This window comes from Dromiciops gliroides, chromosome 3, assembly GCF_019393635.1.
Source record: "Dromiciops gliroides isolate mDroGli1 chromosome 3, mDroGli1.pri, whole genome shotgun sequence".
In the NCBI taxonomy this organism is placed as follows: domain Eukaryota; kingdom Metazoa; phylum Chordata; class Mammalia; order Microbiotheria; family Microbiotheriidae; genus Dromiciops; species Dromiciops gliroides.
In genome coordinates this window covers 527,964,924-527,985,420 of record NC_057863.1, presented here as the reverse complement: position 1 = coordinate 527,985,420, position 20,497 = coordinate 527,964,924, and the positions used below count along the sequence as shown (strand labels likewise).

The 20,497-nt window shown below is 37.5% G+C and overlaps 1 protein-coding gene across 1 annotated transcript in view; it reads left to right on the top strand.

The window, feature by feature from the left end:
• Window positions 1-20,497, top strand: part of GUCY1A2 (guanylate cyclase 1 soluble subunit alpha 2) — a 424,741-nt gene that overhangs the window by 38,638 nt on the left and 365,606 nt on the right. Inside the window, exon 2 of the mRNA XM_043994631.1 lies at window positions 16,292-16,353. Coding sequence (XP_043850566.1) covers window positions 16,292-16,353 — 62 coding nt within the window. The remainder of the gene's footprint in view (window positions 1-16,291; window positions 16,354-20,497) is intronic.

Here is a 20,497-nt window from a genome sequence, read left to right as displayed (position 1 = left end):
CACAAAAATTATGAAGATAACTAGAACAGGTATGTGGCTCTAGTAGAGGAGCTAATGTAAAAATTGAAGCCAAGGAACATTGGTATTGGTAGTTATCATCTCAGCCCTTGGAATAATTGATCATTTGAATGACTAAAGATTAGGGCCTAGAAGAAATTGTGCAGTAAGCAAAATTTGTCTTTTGTTCCCTAATGCTTCTTTTCCTGGTTCCTTTTTTCCTTTATCAAAATGTGCTCAAAAAATGATGGGATTTGAGTTATTATACTTTAGTGTAACTATAAATCAATGCTTTAACTCTCCCAAGGGTTCTTATAGTCACATCTTTATCTAATTGTGGATTAAAAGGATTTTCCCCACTATGAAAGGAATCTCAAGAATCAGTCAGCAGGTGAAAAATTTGTTTTGTTTTGGGTATCTACCTTTATGTATGTGAAAAGATTCCTTAGTGTCCCTGAATTTTTGCCACTTATGTAATTGCCAACTCTATCTCTGAAAATGGATAGCTTATATTTCTCCTGTATATACTCATTTATGTGTATTGTATCTCTATTGTTAGAATGCAAGTTTCTTGAGGGCATGGAGTGATTAATTTTTTTTTTTTGCAGTGCAATGGGGGTTGTGACTTGCCCAGGGTCACACAGCTAGTGTCGAGTGTCTGAGGCTGGATTTGAACTCAGGTACTCCTGAATCCAGGGCCAGTGCTTTATCCACTGCACCACCTAGCTGCCCCAGAGTGATTCATTTTTATCTTTATATCCAAAGATGTCTTGAAGTAATGGTAGAGAACTAGCTTCAGAACCTGGAATATTTCAGATCAAATTCTACCTATGACACAACCTGGCTTGGTGACCCTGGGCAAGTCACAGTGTTGGGCAGTGCTCTAGGCAGAGAAATTGCCACCCTGCACAGAGTTTCCTCTTCTGGAAGATCTCCATGTCAATGAAATTACTGGTACAGCTCCTATTCCCCATCTCCAGTGCCTAACATATAAAAGGGACTTAATAAATGCTTATTTATTGATTGGTAACTCATGTTTGATAACCAGGTTTTAGAAATATTTATTGTTCATGGCACTATGAGTTTTCTAAAATAGATTATTGAAATGTTCTTGGATGGTAGGGTTCTTGCTGTTACTATGAGATAATGCCAGATCATCAATGGATAATTTGAGTTAGCATTAACAAAATATTATTTTACCACCATGGCTTGATATTTTAGTCATTAGGAACTACTTCAACTCCATGGGAGCTCATTGTGCTAAATGAGATTGAGGTTATCTCAAAGGGATAAAATGCCCAGAGAACTGAGCATTTGCTATGTAAAAAATTAACACTTTATGAATTGCTTCATGGGGTGTAAACTATGGATGGCCCAATATTAGGTTCCCAAGACAATTTTCTTTATATGATTCTTAATGGTTATAAAGCAATTCAGCTTAACACTGGAAAAATGAATGATTTCAAATCAGTTTTTGATTCTTGTGTATCATCAAAACCCCTTGTTATGTTGGATATGTATGTATGTGTATTTACATAAATGATATAGGTTAGAGTTTGATATTTGTGAAGCTAAAAAACAGGGTGAGAGTGCAAATTGATGTAGTGTTTTAAAGAGGAAGGTTTTGAGAAAGAAAAAGTTTCCACTCTGTCAAAACTATTTCCCACTCTTAGACAGCTGTTCTCTATCTCTTTCTTACTCACATCCTCTATCACTCCCCCTCTTCTAGTTACTAATTTTCCACTAAAAACAGAGAGAAATAAACTACCAGAAGTACACTAATGACTTGTTCTGATGAGAACAAATCTAATAGTCTTTTGGTTAAAGTATTTTGAGTCTCCCCCCTTTTAAAACAGTTCAGATTATAATGACCCTTTGTATGATTTTTTAAGAGAAACCTTTATTTTGATTAATTACTAGTATAACTAGATTGTGAATTGGAATATTCATCAGAGGAAAATAATGACTTTACCATCCCAAATATTTCTTGATACCTTTCCCTATGCATCTCATTGACCTAATCTTTTAAAGTTGTCCCTCCTTTTTTCTTTTTGTTAAGAGAATACACTGTGAACATTAATTTGTTGAAAGAATAATTTAGGCAAAAAACGTTAAGTGACTAAGACCTTTTCCTTACTATAATTGGGAAGAGGCCCCAGTCACCTTTGCAGTTCATTTATCTCATCAAACCATACAACCTTCTAATATGTGATCAGTGTAGATCCATTCCCTTGCCTTCTTTGGTTTTCCAATCTTGAATGTTCTTGAGAGTTGATAAGGAGTTTCCTATTAGCTATCGGGTAAATTTTCCAGTGTATGTTATTTAATCTTTGACTTTGCGAGGAGTCTATATTCCTAGCAGTCTAAGAATGGCCAGTTCCTACAATAGATCCTCATATGACATGGACTCAAACCCCTTTTTTTTGGATATTCTCCAGCTTATTAATATATTTCTTATAAAGTGGTGCCCAGAATTGAACATGATACTCCAGATGATATCTGTAGAGGATAGAATACAGTGGGACCATCAACACCCTATTCCTAAAAGCCACACTTCTCTTAAAAGAGTCCAAGACGGCATCAAATTTTTTGGCTGCCGCATCATACTACTGACTCATTTCAGTTTACAATATACTAAAACTCCTAGATATTTTTCGAGAAAGTTACTGGCTAATCATGACTCCCCTATTTTGTATTTGTGAAGCTTATTGTTTGTACCCAGGTGTAATATTTTACATTTATCCCTTATCTAATCAGTCCAAAAGAATGGAAAAAATATCACAGATACTCTTTCTAATAAAAAGGCAATAAACAATTATAACTCCAATATTCCTGCTTTCTCATCTCTATAAGAATTTTTCCTGAGAATGGTATAGGTAGATATCAATGATGAAGACTATTACCTATTTCCTGATAGAGAGGTGAAAGATTAAATTTCCAAATGAGAGACATAATTTTGGACATAGCCAATGCAAGATTTTTTCCCCTTGAGAATGTACATTTGTTACCAGGTTTTTGTTTTCTTTTCTTTTTTTCCCTGGGGGAACAGGGGTGTATGAAAGGGAAAATAAATCTTTGATTATTAAAAAAATACAATCAAAACAATTTATTAGAAAATATATAGTTCTTGTGGTATAGATTGATATTTTAATATTGGTAGAAATAAAATTATTGAAAACTTAGATAATATGAGACCTACTAGCCCTCCTACTTTAGAGTTTTTTTACAAAATTTTTGTGCATTTGGTCTGAGTTGTTGTTGTTGTTGATCTTTTATTTTTGAAGATGACCAGTAATATCAATTATATCAGTGATATTAAATGAGGCAGAGTAGCACAAAGTCATTAACTTCACTCTTTCATCCAGAGTTCTTGAAGTCCAGTAGGATAAAGTGAAAGACTCTTTTCTCCCCAAAATGGCATCTCAGAACTAGAGAACCAGAAGTTATCTACACGGCTGGCATGAATGACATTTTGAAGATATTTTCAGCATGATGGTTTCTGAATAAGAAAGTACAATGTTCCCATTAAACTTTATAAAGCATTACATGTGTTATATATATATATATATATATATGCACACATATATAGCAGCTATACATATAGTATGTTTATATTTAGTATTTGTATGTACATACATCTGTTTATGTATATATGCACATATATGTAAATGTATACATATATGTTTTTATAATCTCATTTGAGCCTCACAAATACTCTGAGGGAAGTACTACAGAAGTATTACTAACCTCATATTATAGATAAGGAACCTAAGACTGAGGTGTTAAGTGACTTGTTCATGGTCACATAGGCAGTGTCAGAAGGAGAATTTTAGCCACAATCTTCCTCATAGCAGGTCTTATACTACTCTCCCTAGAGCATTGGCTTTTCATGTTGGAAGGATTTGGAGTATTATTTAGAAGGCAGGTGTTCAAAGGGCAACACAAAGATAATCTAAGAGTCTTGAAGTTTTGTACTTGTACTCAGTCCATTGGTTTTCTTTTTTTTTAATTAAATTTCCCTACCAATTATCTGAAATCTACCTTTGTTCCCTCCCACTTTCCTTGACTATATTTGAAAAAGCAAAAAGCAAAAAAATCTCCTATTGGCCTTGTCTAAATAAATGCTTCAGTCTTAACCCCGAGTTCACCACTTATCTCTCAGGAGGTAGTTTCATCATGAGTCCTCTAGAATTGTGATTGGTTATTGCTTTGATTGGAGTTCTCAAGTCTTTCAAAGATGCTTGGGTTAATTGGTTTTCACAGTAGGACCATGCCAATTAGATCATGTTTTCTGTAGAGAATACCCAACTACATTACCTGATTTTAGAATTGGGAGAAGTTTGAGGAATGTATATCAGCCTGGATTAACATGAAGCACAATTAATTTCTCCACTCTGGGAGGGACAGTCTGAGTATACATTTTAGGCTATATCCTAGGTCAGCTAAAAGGTACTTGTCTATTCATGGTACATCCTTGGGTAAGGGGGAATAGGGAGGGTAAGGACTTGACTAGTTTCCCCAGAAATTAATGGTCCAGTACTGAGATCTCTCAGAACCAATCCATCTTCTTGGGGAGTCCTTTGGTGTGAACAAGCTGGCTCAGAGCAAGCCATAGTGGGTCATCCATAGCTAGTTTTAGAAGAAGGCAGGGACCCTTAGGATGGATACATCCACTGATATGAATAATATGACATGCCCAGTGGCTCCATTTTGTGCTGCAGGAAATATAAAAGACATAGAACCTTTTAGTATGGCAAAGCCAAAATAGTCCAGAACACAAATAAGTTAATCACTTCTAAATTGTCACACATACATACACACACATACACACAACCTTATTAGGAAAAATTAAAGATATAGAGATGATTTAGTTTGGAAAGCAAAGAGGTTGAGAAGTGTTATGCTAACAGTCTGCAAACTGTTTGCTAACATATTTGCAAACATGGGAATATGGCTTTATGCAGCTGTTTTACATCCTCAGTAAGAGCACAGGAGGAAATGAGTCTAAGTTGGATCATAAGGGATTTAGGCTTGACATACAGAAAATTTCCCAGACATGAAGGTTTTAAGCATTGGAATGAGTTATCAAGGGAGTTTGTGGAATTTTCTCTGGAGGTGTTTGTAAACAGGATGGATTTTTGTAGTCCATTGGTTTGAAATTGATCTTTGTATCCTTGGTGCATAGTACAGTACTTTGCAAATGGGACACTTAATAAATTTTGTTGACTGGTTGATTACTTTAAATATAATCTTATTTCACCAAAGAGGGACGTATTATGTAACTTTTCAGGGATGTGTCCCCTTCAAGTTGTTCTTTTGAACCTTCAGATATGTCTTTGATGAACTGAGTTACACTGAATGGGGAATGAATTACCTTTTTTTTGAAAGGGATTAAAATGAGGTAAAGGTGCATTTTTTTTTTAAGTGAGGCAATTGGGGTTAAGTGACTTGCCCAGGGTCACGCAACTAGTAAGTGTTAAGTGTCTGAGGCCAGATTTGAACTCAGGTACTCCTGATTCCAGGGCCAGTGCTCTATCCACTGCGCCACCTAGCTGCCCCTGCACTTTTCAAAAACACTTTGAAAGTAAAGGACTAAACAGAGGAGATAAATTATCACAAAGTTGATTATCTATTAATTTTGCATCATTTGGAACAATAACAATGATGGGACAGTTTTCTTAGCTGATCAGAATATGATTTTAAATCAAGTCAAAGTTGAAACTTTGGTCCCCATGTATGCTAGTTAGTTTTTCTCTGTTCTAATTTTTTTTTAGTAAGGCAATTGGGGTCAAGTGACTTGCCCAGGGTCACACAGCCAGCAAGTGTCAAGTGTCTGAGGCTGGATTTGAACTCAGGTCCTCCTGAATCCAGGGCCGGTGCTCCATCCACTGCGCCATCTAGCTGCCCCTGTTCTATTGACACATTTGATATCTCCCATGCTTTTCAGTTTGAACAGAAATGATAATACTAGGCATAGCAGGACTTGGGGTGAGAGTGTGGATAGAGCTGTACAAATCCATTACTACTATTGGACAAATAGTTCAAAGAGGATTCTATTTACTGAAAGAGGGCCAGTAGCATTATTTTCTTATACACAAAATAACACATTGATTATTTTAAAGTCATTTTATAAATTGTTCTGAATCCATTTAGTAAGTTATTGCTGCCATCCCTTTAAATAGTGTCCCCAGGTCTCTTTCATGAGCAATCTAATGGTTTTAAGAGATTGAGACCGATAGGACAAAAATGTCATATTTGTTAAATGCTCAGGAATTTTGTTGTAATTCTACCTCATCATGACTCTGGGAATTATGAAAATATTTGCTAGTATTTTCCAGATGTGGAAATGGAGGCATTTTCCCAAGGCCTGTTGGTCCCAGGTGTAGCCTTGACCTCCTGAAAAATTTCAAAAGGTCAATTACACAGCTGGGATTAAGACAGAGGTCCTGACTTCAAATGATATATTTAGTTTACAGTCTGTATTTCCTTGCTTTTTATGTTGCCAGTAGACTCATAGGCTGGGAAAGCACAGAGGTTCAACACATTCACCTACATTGACAGCTGCCTGTTCATTCGAATTTCAAAAAGTATTCAATCCACTGGTTGGATTGAATTGACTGGTATCCTAATGGGTTTTATTGATATTTTGACTGCAGGCAATCTTTAAACATTAAAGCAGTGCCCTAGCTCCACACAATGGAAGACGTTCAGCAATATAAACCCTATTCCTATAAAGAATTTGGTATTTGGACTGATTTTAACTGCTGTCTCCACTTAACTGCCAATTATTGACTTACCTAGGGGCAGTGCAGGAAACAAGGAGTAGGAAAAGCTATTTGAGTTGAATTAGGCACCACCTGAAGAAGGCTGGCCTGGGTGAGGTTCCACAGATGGCTGGGGAGGGCTCAGGGTAGTAACAGTTCTGTGGAAAAGGGGGAGGAAATAAGGTTCCTAACAGCTGAAAAAGGGCCAAGAAAATGTAGGTAGGAAGGTATTGAAGACAAATCACCATTTTTACTCTTTAACTAAGGGTGGGCCTTGTTGATATGACTTTGATTGAAATATCTAGAAGCAATCATAAGTGAGCCAATGATAAGCACTCTTGCTAAATACTTGTAGCACTTTGTGTATAACATCAACTCAATCATTTAGTCTTAAGGAATAAAACCACCATTGCTGTTGTAGAAATTTTAAGCATTGGAAGAGGATGACTTAGTAAAGGAGTGTCAAATCAGCCAATCAATCCCACTCCGAAGATATATACATACATACATATATATATATACACACACACACACATATATATATAGTTAGGATATTTTTTGTATTATTAAAACTACACTAATTTAAACTGACATTTAATGAAGATTTCTGAGTGTAAGAATCACAGTTTTAGGGCTAGAAGAAACCTTAGAGTCAACTATCCCCTCCTTTTATAGATGAGGAAAGCTGAAGAAGTTAAGTGATTTGCCCAAAGTCACACAGATAGCAACCATGTCCCTTCCCTTTTTGCTTTCTATCATATTATGTGAGACAAGGCTTTATTTAGGGCTGTCTGCTTTCAATCCATGGCTACTTCCTTGATTTATAGCATTTGCTTTTAGATTCACTTAGCACATCATACCTAAATTTATGTACTAAAGGATTTCCAAATTACCTTCTTATACTCTTTTCTATTTGGAATCATGTCACAAGTTTCTGGTGGTTAATTTTAATCATAACTACTCTAGAACAATATAAGGGAAAGTAATTTGCTTATTGTCTATAACTCAGAACTAAAGCTACTTTTAGCTACTTTAAAAAATAAACAAACATGGTGGTGACATTGATGTAATGATTTCTTTTATGCAACTTGATCCTTGCTATTACCCATTCATTGAATAATAATAGTACTGTGCAAAAGTGTGACAATGATAGTTTCCAAGGCACTTTTACAAATTCTTTCAGTTGAACCTCACAGCACTCCTTCTATGTTGGTAAACTCATATCAATTCTTTTCTTTTGATATCTGTGATGTATTTTACCAATGAGATTATAATATATCCCTGCTCTGTTTCTTGCAATTGTCTGACTAAAAGCAATAGAGTTATGACTCACCCATAAATACCAGTATATTGAGTGGTAGCTAACATATAAGGAGGGATCTTTATGTGTCCCCTTTGCTTATCTAACTCAATTGGTTCTGCCTTGATTATAAAGATACATGTGACTGTCAGATAGGGAAACCTTGTTAACATTGAACAGTTAAATTTGAATTTCCTAAGTATTGGACTTAGCAATCAGTTTTACTTAACATCTCCCAATGGGAACCCCACTAATTAAGGCTCAAGGAATGATTTAAACAAAGAGTTATCAAAATATGGTCTCCCAGACCATAGCTGGTTGATCTTCAATTATTCTTTAGGGAACCTTCAAGCTGGTACCTTAAAGGATTAATACGTAAAACATGATCATATCTGTACTTTACATGTTTACATGTCATAGGTTATCTTAAAATATCAGTTTCTGAACATCTCATCAAAAGAGAATCATTCTTTCCATTTCTTCTGTGTGTGTATGTCCATGTGTAACATAAAACAGAAGTGCATAGAGAATAATGGACTTTTGTGCCTAGTTAAATCACTTAACTAACTAACTAGATTTTACTTTTGTAATTAAAACATAAACTAGAGGGCAGCTAGGTGGCACAGTGAATAAAGCACTGACCCTGGATTCAGGAGGACTTTAGTTCAAATCCAGCTTCAGACACTTGATACTTGAGACTTACTAGCTGTGTGACCTTGGGCAAGTCACTTAACACTCATTGCCCCACCCCCCAAAACAACATTAACCAGAGAATGATTTATGTATTAGCTATTTCTTCTTTCTCATGGTAGCACCAGTTGACAGTCTGTTTTAATGTCTGAATTTAAGCCATTTTGTATATAATTCACAGGAAAGGAAACAGCACCAGAAATAGTTCCCTGAACTTGGAGTCAGAACACCTGGGTTCAAATCCTAGCTCATGTCAGATTTATGTGGCTTTGGGAAAGTTACTTAACTTCTTAAGTTTTTGTTTTTCTCATCTCTAAAATTAAAGAAGTTGAATTAGATGGCCTTTAAGGTCCTTTCTAACTATAAATATATTATCCTGTGACCTCCAAAGTCTCTTCCAACTCTAAAAGTCATGATCATCTGAATATTTATAGTGGGAAGGCTCAACATTTGTTAGTAACAAAGTTATAAGAGATCATTTTTTGCTAGGCTTGAGTATGGGTCTCTCACTTTATAACCTGTGGGACAGGAGGAACCCCCAATGAAATACTTATATAGAGTCAGTGCTGATGGCATAAATGCATTTCTGGCTCACAGAAAGTGAAATTGGCATGCTAAGCTAGGCCTCCCACCCAGCAGTTCTTCCTTTTGTGATGGACTCTTGTATTCTGAGTGATTCACTGACATTCAATTTAGCATCCTTTCCTTTTACCCTGGGCTGCTTCTAGGCCTGCTGGAATTCTTAAAGTTCAGATACACTTGAAAATTACTGTTTCTTCCATAGGCCTCAGATCATTAGGAGCCATGGTTCAAGAGCTTTAATTCTATGGGTCTCCCTGAAGAGAAGGACCTAGGTTAGAATCCTAGCTCTATCATTATTATTTTTTTTTTTGCGGGGCAATGGAGGTTAAGCGACTTGCCCAGGGTCACACAGCTAGTAAGTGTCAAGTATCTGAGGTCGGATTTGAACTCAGGTACTCCTGAATCCAGGGCCGGTGCTCTATCCACTGTGCCACCTAGCTGCCCCCTCTATTATTTATAATATTTTGTAACCCTGGGCAATTAATTTCATTTTTCTGGGCCTATGTGTCTTCATCTTAGAGTGAAAGGATAAAGTTAGGATGCCCCTAAAGTCTTTTCTAGCTAAACAAAAACAGCACCAAACCTTATAAAATGCTCAGCATCAGTTAATTCATCATTCACTGGGTTAGAGTCTTGTTTCCTTTTGTGGACTTTAATTGACTCTTATGTTTATTCTCCAGCTATTTTATCAATCCTCTGCCCAGTCCCACTTTCCAACTTCCCTTTCTTTCCCTGTGTCCATTTGGTGGTGGGAATGTGTAGAATATTAGGGGTCATTTTCTCACTCTCTATCCCAAAGGAGACCATACTGGCCAGGATGTACCTTTAACCTGGTCTCAAATTTTAGTTTTGAGAATTTTTCTTGTTTAGTCTCCCTCTCCCTTCTCCCTATTACCCCCCCCCCCACATTTTGGTGATTTGGATATGTTAGGCAATTTTAACACATTGGGATGTGTCAGACAATTTGGTCACATTATTCTTGGGCTAGTGGAATCGGTGCTATCCCCTTATGCAATATATCATCATCTCTACCACCAACATCATCATTATAAATAACAACAACAGGCTTTCAAAGTTCAGAGATCAAAATCATGGTGGAGAAGCATGAGGTATCAATTGACTTCCTAAAATGTGGATCCCCTTCTACCCTCATTTTAAGAACCATAATTCCATCAACTATCATCATTCACAGAAGGGATGTGTTGGTCTCTTTTTTTTGTGATTCGATTTACTATCCTAGAAGTTTCCAAATTTACTCTCCATGGCCAGCACTTCCCTTTGTGTGGTGTCTTCCCTTATTAGAATGTAAGCTTCTTAAAGACAGAGACTGACTTCACTTTTGCATTTCTGTCCCTAGGGCTTAGTATGTACTAAACTCTTAAAAGTTGTTATTCATTCATTTATCTTATCCCTGCTTCCTGTCTTTTAGTGGACTTGTTTCAAGGATGTGCTCATTTGAACTTATAGAAGATGAGCTAATATTCTCATACTTTTATTCAACTACAAAAAGCTCTTTTGTAACTGATGTAAATTATGTACAAGATTTGATGGATTTTATCCATCATTGCAAAAGTTTGTGGAACATTGAAAATAGCAGGATATCTACTTGTTCCAGACCCATATCTGAGACACATACATACAGACAGAGTGACAGAGAGAGACAGAGAGAGAGATAGACACAGAGAGAGAGATAGACAGAGACAGAGAGACAGAGACAGATACAGAGAGACATAGAGACAGAGAGAGAATATCATAAAAGAGAGAAAACAAGGTAACAATAACAATATTAATAACTGATATTTGTACAGTAGGATTTGTGAAACACTTATGTCTCATTTGATCTTCATAGCAAACTTGTGAGGTAGAGAGTAAAGATATTATTAGCCTTATTATACAGGTAAAGAAACTGAGGCTCAGAAATACTGAGTGACATCCCATGTGAAGTCAAAAAGCACTCACTAAGCACCAACTTACTATGTGCCAGGCATTGTGCTAAGCACTGGGCATACAAAGAAAAGCAAAAACAGTTCCTGATCTCAAGGAGCTCACAGTATCTCTCTCTGGGCAAGACAACACGAAAGCAACTCTGTACAAACTACATATATATATATATATAGTATAAATTGGCCATAATCAACAGAGGAAAGTCATTAGAATAAGGAGACCAGAAAATGCTTCTTTCAAAAGGTAGGATTTTAGTTAAGACTCAAAGGAAGCCAGGAGGCAGGGATAAGGAGGGGGAACATTCCAGGCTTAGGGGGAAAGCCTGTGACAATGCATAGAATTGGGCAGTTAGGTGGCACAGTGGATAAAGCACTGGCCCTGGATTCAGGAGGACCTGAGTTCAAATCTGGCCTCAGACACTTGACACTTACCAGCTGTGTGACCCATGGCAAGTCACTTAACTCTCATTGCCCTGCAAAAAAAATGCATAGAATTGAGAGATGGAATCTTGCGTGGAAGCAGCAGCATGGAGGTCAGTTTCAGTCCCCAAGGTCTTGCATGTATTTCCTCTACATCTCTTGGATCTGCATCCTTCTCTCCACTGGCACAAATAGAACACTGGTTCTATTTGTTTAGACCCTCGCAACCTCTTTCCTGAACTATAGTCATAGCCTTTTAATTGGTTTCCCTGACCCAAGTCTCTCCTGTTTCCAATACATCCTCCTTTTGCACTGGCTTTCTTTTTTGCCTGAAATGAACTCCCCTATTATGTCTACATCTTAAATTCCAAGTTTTTTCAAGGCTCTTTTCAAGAGTTACCTTCTTTGTGAAGCCTTTCCTAATCACCTCAGTTGCTAGGGGCTTCCCTTTAAAATTACGTTGTATTAGGGAGCAGCTGGGTGGTACAGTGGTTAAAGCACTGGCTCTGGATTAAGGAGGACCAGAGTTCAAATCTGGTCTCAGATACTTGACATTTATTAGCTGTGTGACCTTGGGCAAGTCACTTAACTCTCATTGCCCCACAAAAACCAATTACAAAAAAAAGTACAAAAAAATTTCATTATATTTATTTTGTATATATCTATATATATACATCTCATCTCATTCAGGCAGATTGGAAGCTCCTTAAGGAAAGGGACAAATTCACTTCTGTCTTTGTATCCTTAGCACCTAGCATAGTGCCTAGAGCACTGTGGTTCACAATGCCATAAGAGGCCATGCAACTGAACGTGGGGGGTCGCAAAAATTTGGCAATGGTAATAGGTTATGTATACCTATTTTATATACCTATATACCCAGGTTGTGTAAAAATTTCTTGGGTGAAAAAGGGTCATGAATGGAAAAAAAGTTTAAGAACTGTCACAAACCAGAACACTGTGTTTATTTGAATTTATTCATTTGACAATTTTTGGCCAATTATGGAATTTTTTCAAATGTGAGAAGATTCCTTTCAAATGGTGGTCACTTCCCTAAGCAGAGTGATCTTGTATCTTGAAAGACAGGCTGCTGCAAAATAAACCTTGATAAACCAGAAGATCAGGACATTTTCCGTTAGGCAGTAACCAAAGATGTAGATTGGTACATTGGAGAAGGCTCACTGGTTAACCATTGGTTTGATATAGAATGACTTGGCTTACCAGAAACTCTGCAGAATGTTCCCAGAGGATATTATCCTTTTAATGCATTTCAGAGGCAGCAAATTTAACTCCTGCTGAGAGCAGGAGTAATTGCTTTACACAGGGAAAAAAGTTCTTTAAAAGGTTTAATCCCTTTCGCGGGAATGTGCTTTCTGACAACCGTTTGAGTTTTAAAGTTGGGAAATTCTTGGTAAAGAGAAAATAATTACACTTGAGTACAAATGAGGCTGTTCTTGGGGTAACTGACCCCATGTATTCTGGTTTCTATTTCTACGTGTTTTGTGATTAGACCTATTGCACAGGCCAGTCAAGCCATGGTATTCTCCACCCTTTAGACACATTGCCAAAGGGAAAATTATCTTGGCTCAGGAATTGTCAATCTAGTGCCAGAGACATTGGAATCCCAGGAGTCCTGCCAATGACTAATGATAGTTTGGTTTAGGTTGTCCTTGGGTTAAACCCTTAAGGCACATTTCCCTTCCCTGCAAACTACTGTAAGTATTAGGATGCCTATATCTGCCTGTTTATACTTAAACCTGTAACAATTATGACTGTGCTACAGTAGCCAAAAGGCTCCTCTTTAGGTTTATTCATAGTTTGATTTCCATGTTTTCCATGTATAAGGATGTCTTATTTCCCCTAGGTTTATTGCATGGACCATAATTTGAAAAGGATTGTCTGACACACTAAGTAGCAAAGAAATAGAACTGATATTTATCTAGTTCTATAAAGATTACAATGTTCTCTATAGACACTATCTCATCATTTGAGCCTGAAAATAAACCTTTTATTCCTATTTTATTGATGAAGAAACTAGGGTAAGAGAGGTTAAGCATCAGAGGAATTCAGTCTTACTCCAAGTCCATTCGTTCAGTAACTATGCCATTGTTCAATGTACCTGATTATAGTCTTCAGTTACTTTTCCAATCTGGTTTAAATGAAATCTATCTGTATCTATGTATCTATGTATCTATGATCTATCTATGATTCATCTATTTATCATCTATTATCTATTTATTATCTATCTATCGATCTAATCTATCTATCATCTATCATGGGAAATAAAAGCTAAATATCATGGGAAAACTTTTATGAATTGATGTAGAGTGAAATAACCAGATCCAGGAAAACAGTATATGAAAGAACCTCTCCCCTATGCTCATGCTTTACCCTACTCTTATTCTTTCTTTCTTTCTTTCTTTTTTTTGGTGTGGCAATGAGGGTTAAGTGACTTGCCCAAGGTCAAATTGCTAGTAAGTGTCAAGTGTCTGAGGCTGAATTTGAACTCGGGTCCTCCTGAATCCAGGGCCCGTGCTTTATCTACTGAGCCACCTAGCTGTCCCCCCTGCTCTTTTTCAACTTACAATTTTGTGGGGACAGCTGAATTAGGAAGAGACATAAGTAGGATGTTGAAGACATAAAAGGATAAGGCTCTTGGATGATTCCTTACATGAAACAAGTGAGACAAACTGTCAGTGGCAGATACTTCATCTTCTCCCTTCCTCCCACTCTGGCACATTCCTGATTTTGCTGCAAGGTGACCTCCCTTCAACTTTTGACCTTTGGTCTTGGAATCATTTCTTGATTTCCTGCTTGCTTTCTGGATCAGTTGTCTTTGTAAGGTCCTAGTTTTAGAGTTTGGCTCTTTGTTTACTCCTTGAATCCTGGTGTATTTGCTCTGTACGATATCTCTGATTTCTACCACAAGTTGTCTACTTCTTTCTCAGTGAATAGATGAATTAATTACTCATTCAAGTCCTATAATGTTCAGTACAATGAAGAAAGCATTGGATTTGGAGTCAGAGGGCATGGGTTCAAATCTATAGCACTACTACTCACTACCTTTGTGACCTTAGAAAAGTCACTTTATCTCTCTAAGCATCAGCTTCCTTCATATATAAAATGAGGGGGTTGGACTTGATAAATTATAAGGTCCTTTCCTACTCTAAATCTATGAACTTGTGATTATCCCAGAGCTTTTGATCACTTATCAACACAAACTTGAGGGGTCTGTGTACAGAAAAATCATCTTTGTGACAAATCACTGAGCTGATAATTTTATGACTGATATGGAGATTTTTCCCCTTCCTCATTGATTTACTCAATATTTTGCCCATTATTGTTTTACTGAGTATCCTATTAGCAAAAAGTTACCTTTTGCTTCCATTTTATTTTGTGAGGGATGTGTTTTGTGATCTTTATGTCTTTCCTATAGCTTCCTTGGGCTGAAGAATGCTAAGAATAGATTCACTGATTTTCATGGGATTAAAAAAAAAATTATCCTGAGTTATCAGAGAGAGGGAGTGGATTATAAAGCTTTGTCAAGAACTGTTTGGGAGTTGGCAGCAATTTAATCTCCTGCCCCCAAGTCCTTGTGACTGCCCCAGAAATTCCCCAGTGTTTTGATAACAAACCCATGGGGCCCTTGAGAAAATTAGGTTGGTGATTGCTCTATTCATGAATAGGTTGTGTCATTTAAAATGACCTTCTCCCATTAGCCTCATGGTAGAATCACATTCCTAAAATACAGTAGATTTACAAAGTCCTCTTCTAGTAAAAAGCCAAAAATCTCTTTATAAAAAGAGAATTCTTTCCATAATCCTTTCTTCATCATCATCTCCTCCCTACAAGAAACTCCACCCCTGGAGCTTCCCTGGGCTCTGATAGGTGAACTTTCACCTTATCTTGCTAGGCCATGTCTCACTCTTGTTCTGTCTGCATCCTTCCCCACTCCTACTCACCCCCCCCCCCCATTTTCCAGCTTCACTTTATATGCTGTCTTCCTCTAAGTTCCTTGAGGTCAAGGACTTTCATTTTTTCTTTCTTTGTATCCCTAGCTCTTAGTAAAGTGCCCAGCATATAGCAAATACTTAATCAATGCTTTATCTAGCTGGCTATCATCTTTCACTTAATCTATTTTACTGCCACTTGATTTGAACATCCTTTGAAATTCTGGTTGAAATAGAATAGCAGGACTTGTCAGAGATCCCTTCCGGACTGGACACTATCTTTCATGGTTATATGTTTCATCTCATCAAACATATTGTAAATTCTTTGGGGGCAGTAATAACCTCATCACCCTCAGTCCCGGGCATATTGAAGGAACTCAATTTTAAAGTGAATTGAATAACTGGGAGGAAGAATCTGGAAGAAACAGCCAGGAATATAACAGGATATTTCAGATAGAAAATGTTTAGGATTGTGGAGGCCTCCTGTTAGTTCCTGTGGGGAAAACACATGGCAAAATGTAAAATGGGTTAATATTGTAAAACAAACAACGTTACATGATAAATCAGTAGCCACCTAGCTGCCCGTGATGCTTGGAGCAGGGCTGACAATGATTTGCTGATAATATCTTTTTTATTATTATTCTGTAGCCTCAGATTATACAGCAGACTCTCAAGAGGACACTACAGTATTATGAGCATCAAGTTATTGGGTAAGTAAAAAGGATTTTGGTGATTATCGGGGGGTAAATTAGAGGTAATTGCTCACTAATTGTTGTTGAGCAAATGGTTTTCTGCCATCTAGCCTTTGGCCTGAGTGATGTGACCCACTTTCTATCTCAGTTCCTTGATATGCCTATTTGGTATAGCCAGCTATTATGGGCAGTATAAGTGGAGTTCTTTAATGGTTCCTTGAAGTTATTTCCTTTGACTTGTATTTATTCATTTGAAGAGAAATTCCCCTATAATATTAATATTCCATCCTTCACATGTACCCCTCTAAGTCCTATCTCTTATTATTCAATGTTTCATTCAGTGAGGTGTGTTAAAATCCCAATGATGGTCTTTGGATTAGATTTTATAATCTGATAATATGCAATAGTAATAATATCCAGCATTTATATAGCATTATATAGGAGTCCCTTAGGCAGTTGGATATTGGACATCACATCCCTCTGGCAACTCCGGCGGCACTGGTGCCAAACTGTATTGGCTCTGCCTCTCCTTTGGATCCACCAGTGTCGGGGAGAGAGAAAACCTGCTGGATGGGCAACAGCTTGTTTTCCATATTGATCTGCCCAGGCTAGCGCCCTGGAGAGGACACTCCAGCTACTCCTCATGGGGTAGATACAACACGGGATGCGGCAGTTACCAATTATAAGTCACTCAGGAGCTGCGGCTCCCGTATGGGCTCCCGTATTGGACTGCACAGCCACACTGTGGCCTGTGGCTCTCCAAGGTGCTGATCCATGGTCGTCCCTGACTGGTGGAGGCCTACTACTACTACTACTACTACTACTACTACTACTATATAGCATTTTAAAATTTTCAAAATCCTTTACATGTGTTATTTCATGTGCTTCACATGACAACCTTTTTAGATGCTATTATTAGCCCCATTTTACAGATGAGGAAGCTGAAGCTGAGAGAAATCAAGTCACTTGCCCAGAGTCACATAATTAGTAAGTGTCCGAGACTAGACTTGAATATGAATCTTCCTGACTCCAAATCTAGCACCCTTTCTACCGCATGCCAGCTACCAACTGGAAGCCGCACATAGACCTACCACAGTTTTTTTTTTTTTTTTAGATGAGGGTGGCTTAGCTAAAGCTGCCTTTTTTGTATTATCATTTTTTTTTGGTCTGCTCCCTCATTTTCCATGTATGTTCATGGTATATATTGTTAGCCTTTCCCAATGGATCAGAAACTCAATTGTAGCAAGAAATTGGAGATAACTGGAAAATGCCAAAGAGTTTTGAATTCTACTTGCTCATGGGTCATAGATTTTTTTTTTTTTGCGGGGCAATGGGGGTTAAGTGACTTGCTCAGGGTCACACAGCCAGTAAGTGTTAAGTGTCTGAGGCCGAATTTGAACTCAGGTCCTCCTGACTCCAGGGCCAGTACTCTATCCACTGCACCATCTAGCTGCCCCTGGTCATAGCTTTTTACATTTTACTTGCCTTCAGTTAATATGTGTATATATGTTTATGTATGGATGATTATTAATAAACCATACTATAATTCAGAATCTATATTCCCATAGAAAAATTCCTTATAAGATTAAAAAAAACCTATTTGGTGGTGATGTGTGTGGGAGGGTCTAAATTCAGAACACACCCACCCTTTGCTTCCTTTTTTTTTTTTTTTTTTGGTGAGGCAATTGGGGTTAAGTGACTTGCCCAGGGTCACACAGCTAGTAAGTGTTAAGTGTCTGAGGCCGGATTTGAACTCAGGTACTCCTGACTCCAGGGCCAGTGCTCTATCCACTGTGCCACCTAGCTGCCCCCCAACCCTTTGCTTTCTGAGGTTTGTAGCAAAGAATTTGGGAGAAGTCATTGTGGTTGGGATAAACAATACTCTTTTTTTTTTTTTTTACCAAGGAGCACATGGGAAGGAAGCATTCTGGAAAAAAAAATAACCAAGAGAATTTCAGTGACCCTGTGGACATACTCTATAAGGGTTTAATGATTATGTTTTCATTATGGTATTTTTGGGGGAGGAAATTGCCATGTAGTCCTTTAGAGTCAGATGAATCTGGAAAAAAAGCACAGTGAAAATGTTAGTTGAGACCATTAGATATTTTAAACTATATTTATATTAATAGGCCATATATCCATTAGGCTAAATTATTAAATAGAAATATTATGTAAAAATTAATCCCCCTTCTCACATTCCAAAATAAACCTGATCCATCATAGAAAGCTTATTGCTTAAAGTTTATTCTTTCACCCTTTGTAACAATATTAATACATTGTTTTCCTGGAAATTATATTGTTCTGCTTAGTGTAAAATCTGATACCAAGAAATATTCTAGTTTTTATTTCATGGCTAGGTCTTCAAGGTAAATTACATTAGAGAGCTGATAACTTTGATAGTTATAGGCAGCCAAATTGCATTATTTCAATTCAGGCCAAAACCTTTTCTTCAGTAGAAAGTTGGTTGAACAGGCGTCAACTCTTCACTTCATGTTACTGTCCATATAAATGTAACCTGTAGCCAAATCCCAACACTTGCTTCCTGTGTGATGTTGAACAAGTCCTCTCACCTCTCTGAGCCTCATTTCCCCATCTGTAAAAAGAGATGGTTGGAGTAGATAACTTCTGAAGTTCTTTCCAGCCCTAATTCTATCATTCTATGATTTTATGCTTCTATTATTCATACTATATAATCTTTTCCCAATACTACCCATTCTCTATGCAACTCAAAGAAAAAAAATATAAGGAACTGAATTCAATGCAATGCGAGTGTAGTTGACAGTGTGGTCATTTAAAAAGACCTAAAACCTCTAGTATCTCTCAGAGAACTTAAGTCTCACTTGCTTCAGGCTCTCTCTGCTCTGGTTACTAAGTATGCTCCATCTTCCTGCTTACCTTGCCCTCTTCTTGCTCTCATAATTTTGGAAAATTCCATATTATATCCTTGTACCCTCTATTTGTTTCAGCCAGACTCCATGCATCAACCAATATTTAGAATTTCTTCCTAGGACCTGTGTGAGAACCTTCCCTTGTTCCATAAAACATTGCCTGCAATTGTTTCAAGGGTGTGCATCTAGTATTATGGCTTTTGTAATTCTAGCATCCTGAACACTAGATATGGAAAGCCTGTAAAATGCTCAATGGCAATCTTTCCAAAGAGTCATTGCTGACTTCCCTTCTTCTTTCTGCTGTGGCCTGAAGTCAGTAGTGACCAGGGTCCTGGTGACAGACCTGTTTTTTTTTTTTTTAACCTCCTCTTATTGTCCTTATTCTCCTCCCCAGCAAGTTTCAGTTTAGGGTTTGACCTTATACTTGTGTGAGTTAAAGTGAGCTATCATGAAGGCCCATTTTCTTTCTTTCTTTCTTTCTTTCTTTCTTTCTTTCTTTCTTTCTTTCTTTCTTTCTTTCTTTCTTTCTTTCTTTCTTTCTTTCTTTCTTTCTTCCTTCCTTCCTTCCTTCCTTCCTTCCTTCCTTCCTTCCTTCCTTCCTTCCTTCCTTCCTTCCTTCCTTCCTTCCTTCTTTCTTTCTTTCTTTCTTTCTTTCTTTCTTTCTTTCTTTCTTTCTTTCTATGGAGCAATTGGGGTTAAATGACTTGCCCAGGGTCACACAACTAGTAAGTGTTAAGTGTCTGAGGTCAGATTTGAACTCAGGTCCTCCTGAATCCAGGGTCAGTGCTCTATCCACTGTGCCACCTAGCTGCCCCCAAAGGCCCATTTCTTTATTTATTACTGGTCTGCCTAATTTTTGTTTGTTTGTTTTGGTTTGGTTTTTTGTGGGGCAATGAGGCCAAATTTGAACTCAGGTCCTTCTGAATCCAGGGCCAGTGCTTTATCCACTGCACCACCTAGCTGCCCCCTTGTCTGTATAATTTTTGTGTGAAGCCTTCTCTAAATTTTATGCCTGCTTTTAAAGACGGTGTCACTGGTCAGAATTGCTCCAACTATATAGTCCTTGCTCAGTTGCAAAGGGAAGTAGTCCTTAGGATGATAGATATAGAGCTAGAAGGGACCTTAGAGGTACCTAGACTCATCTTGTAGATGAAGAAACAGAGACCCAGGGAGGATACCATGACAGAAGTACTTTTATTCATAACTTCTGTCTGATCCTACAATGCTATTGATAAACAAAGTTAACTTGATAAAATTATTACATGAGATGCACA